Raw genomic sequence first — 3,165 nt, 5'->3', positions numbered from 1 at the left:
AAATGGGGTCAAAATATAGCTCCTGCTTGGTTCCCTTTTTTTGAAATATAAATGGATGAAATAGTATTTTTTAAAAAAATATATAGTTGAAAGGAAGGAAGTATTTTCGATTTACGTATAATGTTATTTTATAAAAAATTGTGTGATTGAAAATAGGAAGAAAAAAAAAAAAAGAAATTTAACAGAGGCCAAAACCGACATAGTTTAAGAACCCATTTTGAAATTTTAGTTTGAGGGATCATTTAACTCCATGATAAAAAAAACGCGCATTCAACGGAGACCCCACTGTGCTCATTTCATCTTTTTCCCAACTGGTAAAACACATAATCATTATCGTAAATTCGTAATTCTATTTCCGTTTGCATTTCATTTTCCTCGTTGACCGGTGGACACCCTTCTTAGCCGCTACTCCGTACTAGGGTTTGGTTTCTCTTATTTTTAATTTTCGGTAGTGTTTATTTCCATTTTTACTCTACCTTGCAAGCTATTAATGATCTTCTCCATGTTCTGGCAAAAAATTGTGGAATTCAAAGGGTTTTCAAGGTTTAAGGGGAGATAAGACGGGTACTTGGTATTTTGGTGGGAGGACTTTTTTATTTTTATTTTTTCATTTTGAAAATTTGCGGTCGTGACTGTGTACTGTCTTGAATTTTGATTACTGCTTCAGCTTTGGAATGATTTGAAAGAGTGATGGCGTGTTCATTTGAAGATCTGGAACTGGTTTACATCTAGTGGGATATTTTATTTTCGTTTTTATTCCACCTTGCTAGTTAGTATTTTTCTTCTCAGTGTTTTGGGAATAAGAAACAGTGTAAATTTGTGAAATTCGAAATTATTTCAAGGTTTAAAGGAAAAAAGATACAGTCTTGATTCTGTGTTATCTTGAAGTTTTGATTGTTCGCTTTATCTTTGTAATGATTTGAAAGATAGGTGGCCATGTTCATTTGAAGATCTAGAACCGTTTTAAATCTAGTGGGATATTTTATTCAGGAAGAATTGAGCTTTTGCATTGTTGAAGTATAGTTGTTGACTTGAAAAGGGAAAATGGATAATTCAAATCTGCCTGGGCAGATGAATAGACAGATTGATCATTTGGGTGTGAACAAGATGGGAAAAAACATTAAGAAGAGTCCTTTACACCAGCCCAATTTTTCTGGCCCTGCTAGGCAACAGCCTCAACCCCAAGTCTACAATATTAACAAGAATGATTTCCGTAATATAGTTCAGCAGCTCACTGGATCTCCTTCTCAAGAACCGCCATCTAGACCTCTCCAAAACCCTCCAAAACCTGCAAGTAACCGATTACAGAGAATTCGCCCTCCGCCTTTGGCACCAATGAATCAACCTCAAATCCCGATTCATCCTTCTATGCCAATGCCTGCATCAGCACACCCTGTACGGGAGCTTCCTAACAACTTTGCAAGACCTCCTCCCCCTCCAGCCCATTATGGCCAACCTTCACCACCTGTGTTCCCACCAACTCCTACTGATGTTTGGGCAAATACAGCTGAGTCTCCTTTATCAGCTTATATGCGCTACCTGCAAAATTCGATCATCGATCCAGGTTTCCGACAACCCCAGCCTCATTATCAACCTCACTTGCAACCTCATGTTCCTGGTCAAAATCTAGCTCGGCCAGCGGGTTCTGGTTTGCTTCCTAATCCTACCATGCAACCGTTCCCATCTCCAAGAATGAATGGTCATCCAATCCCTCTTCCGTCACCTCGCATGAATGGCCCCTTGCCCCATCTTCCTTCCCCTAGGATGAATGGCCCTCCTCCCCTTTTACCCTCTCCTACTTCTCAGTTCCTTTTACCTTCACCTACTGGCTATTTGAATTTATTGTCTCCTCGATCACCTTATCCATTGCTTTCTCCAGGGTATCAGCATCCTCCTCCTCTGACTCCTAATTTCTCATTTTCTTCCGTGCCCCAATCTGGAATTTTAGGTCCTGGACCCCAGCTACCTCCTTCTCCTGGTTATGGATTTCCTTTGTCACCTTCAGGGTTTTTCCCTCAACTAAGTCCTAGATGGAGGGATGAATATTCTTAAAAGCACAAGCTACTGACTCGCAAGGGATACAAATACTGTCATTTTTTATGACTTTCTTCATGTTGAGTCATTTCTTCTGTATCATAGCTTCTCCTATGGATTTGAATGTACACCGAGATGCAACGGTTCATCGTGGAAGTATGTAGTCTTCGTGTTTGCTGTTGTTTTTCTTGTTTATACAGGCGCCTTCTGAGATGTGGATTCTGTAACAGCTGCAATCTGTTTTTATCTGCCCAAAATGATTTACATCAGGTGATATTCTGAAGATTGGACCACTTCTGCATACACATGGGCGGCTGCAGCATGTAAGCAGGTAGTATTATAGTCTTTGCAGATTCATGTAGGCCATCTGATGAAAAAGTAGTTTTGCATTTTTGTAATATTGTTCATCTTACAGTTAGTCTGAATTGAGATTCTTAGTGACTTTATAAGAGCATAAAAGTTCTCACTTTTCTGTTAAATCATTTTGCTTTTGCACTTGTATTTTCATATACAATCATCTATGTATTTTTTTTTCCTTGGTAAGCTGTGAATTTTTTGGGCTTATTGATAATTTGTCTTTCTGAGCAATTCTTGTGGTGGTAACAACTGCTATTGCAATTAAAATTAAATAAGTTTGTCTCGGATGGATGTGTGGATGAGATGGATGTTAAAAATAGTTTATTTTTAGCATTTTACTTGTTGATATGTATATTCATATTTTTATTCAATTTAGAAAAATGTACTACCACTTCGGCAGTAGAATTGTTGTTTGGCTTATGTGTTTCATTTACAAGGGTTGTCAGAAAACATTTGACAATTCTTGTCGTCTATGACAGCAACCTCTGGAGGCACTTGTCCCTTTAGATTTAGCTTGGCAAATTTATAAATGGTTTATAAAGAGAAATAATATGGGTCTACTACATATGTGGATAATAAATGATTGGTAGTACTTAATGTGTTGGTGAAGTTAACATTTAACGTTGACTGAACTTATAACCTACTTGTAAATTGGCTTGCCAAACAGAGGTTTAGCCCTTGTTTGATTCCCATTCTTTTATTGTTAAAATGAAAAATATAACCGTTATCCATCACATCAAGCCACCAAATTTGAATTTTTATTTCTTGTGTGGG

General features: G+C 37.6%; 1 protein-coding gene across 1 annotated transcript; it reads left to right on the top strand.

The window, feature by feature from the left end:
• Positions 1-268: 268 nt before the first annotated feature.
• Positions 269-2,598, top strand: LOC111374494 (protein HAIKU1-like). The gene has a single exon (XM_022997163.1). It carries the CDS (start codon positions 1,045-1,047, stop codon positions 2,050-2,052), a length of 1,008 nt encoding a protein of 335 aa, XP_022852931.1. The 5' UTR covers positions 269-1,044; the 3' UTR covers positions 2,053-2,598.
• The last annotated feature ends 567 nt before the right edge of the window (positions 2,599-3,165 follow it).

The sequence above is a fragment of the Olea europaea genome, unplaced genomic scaffold, assembly GCF_002742605.1.
Source record: "Olea europaea var. sylvestris unplaced genomic scaffold, O_europaea_v1 scaffold1257, whole genome shotgun sequence".
NCBI classification, from domain to species: Eukaryota; Viridiplantae; Streptophyta; class Magnoliopsida; order Lamiales; family Oleaceae; genus Olea; species Olea europaea.
Note: the sequence above shows the minus strand (reverse complement) of the source record. Positions and strands in the feature narration are given on the sequence as shown.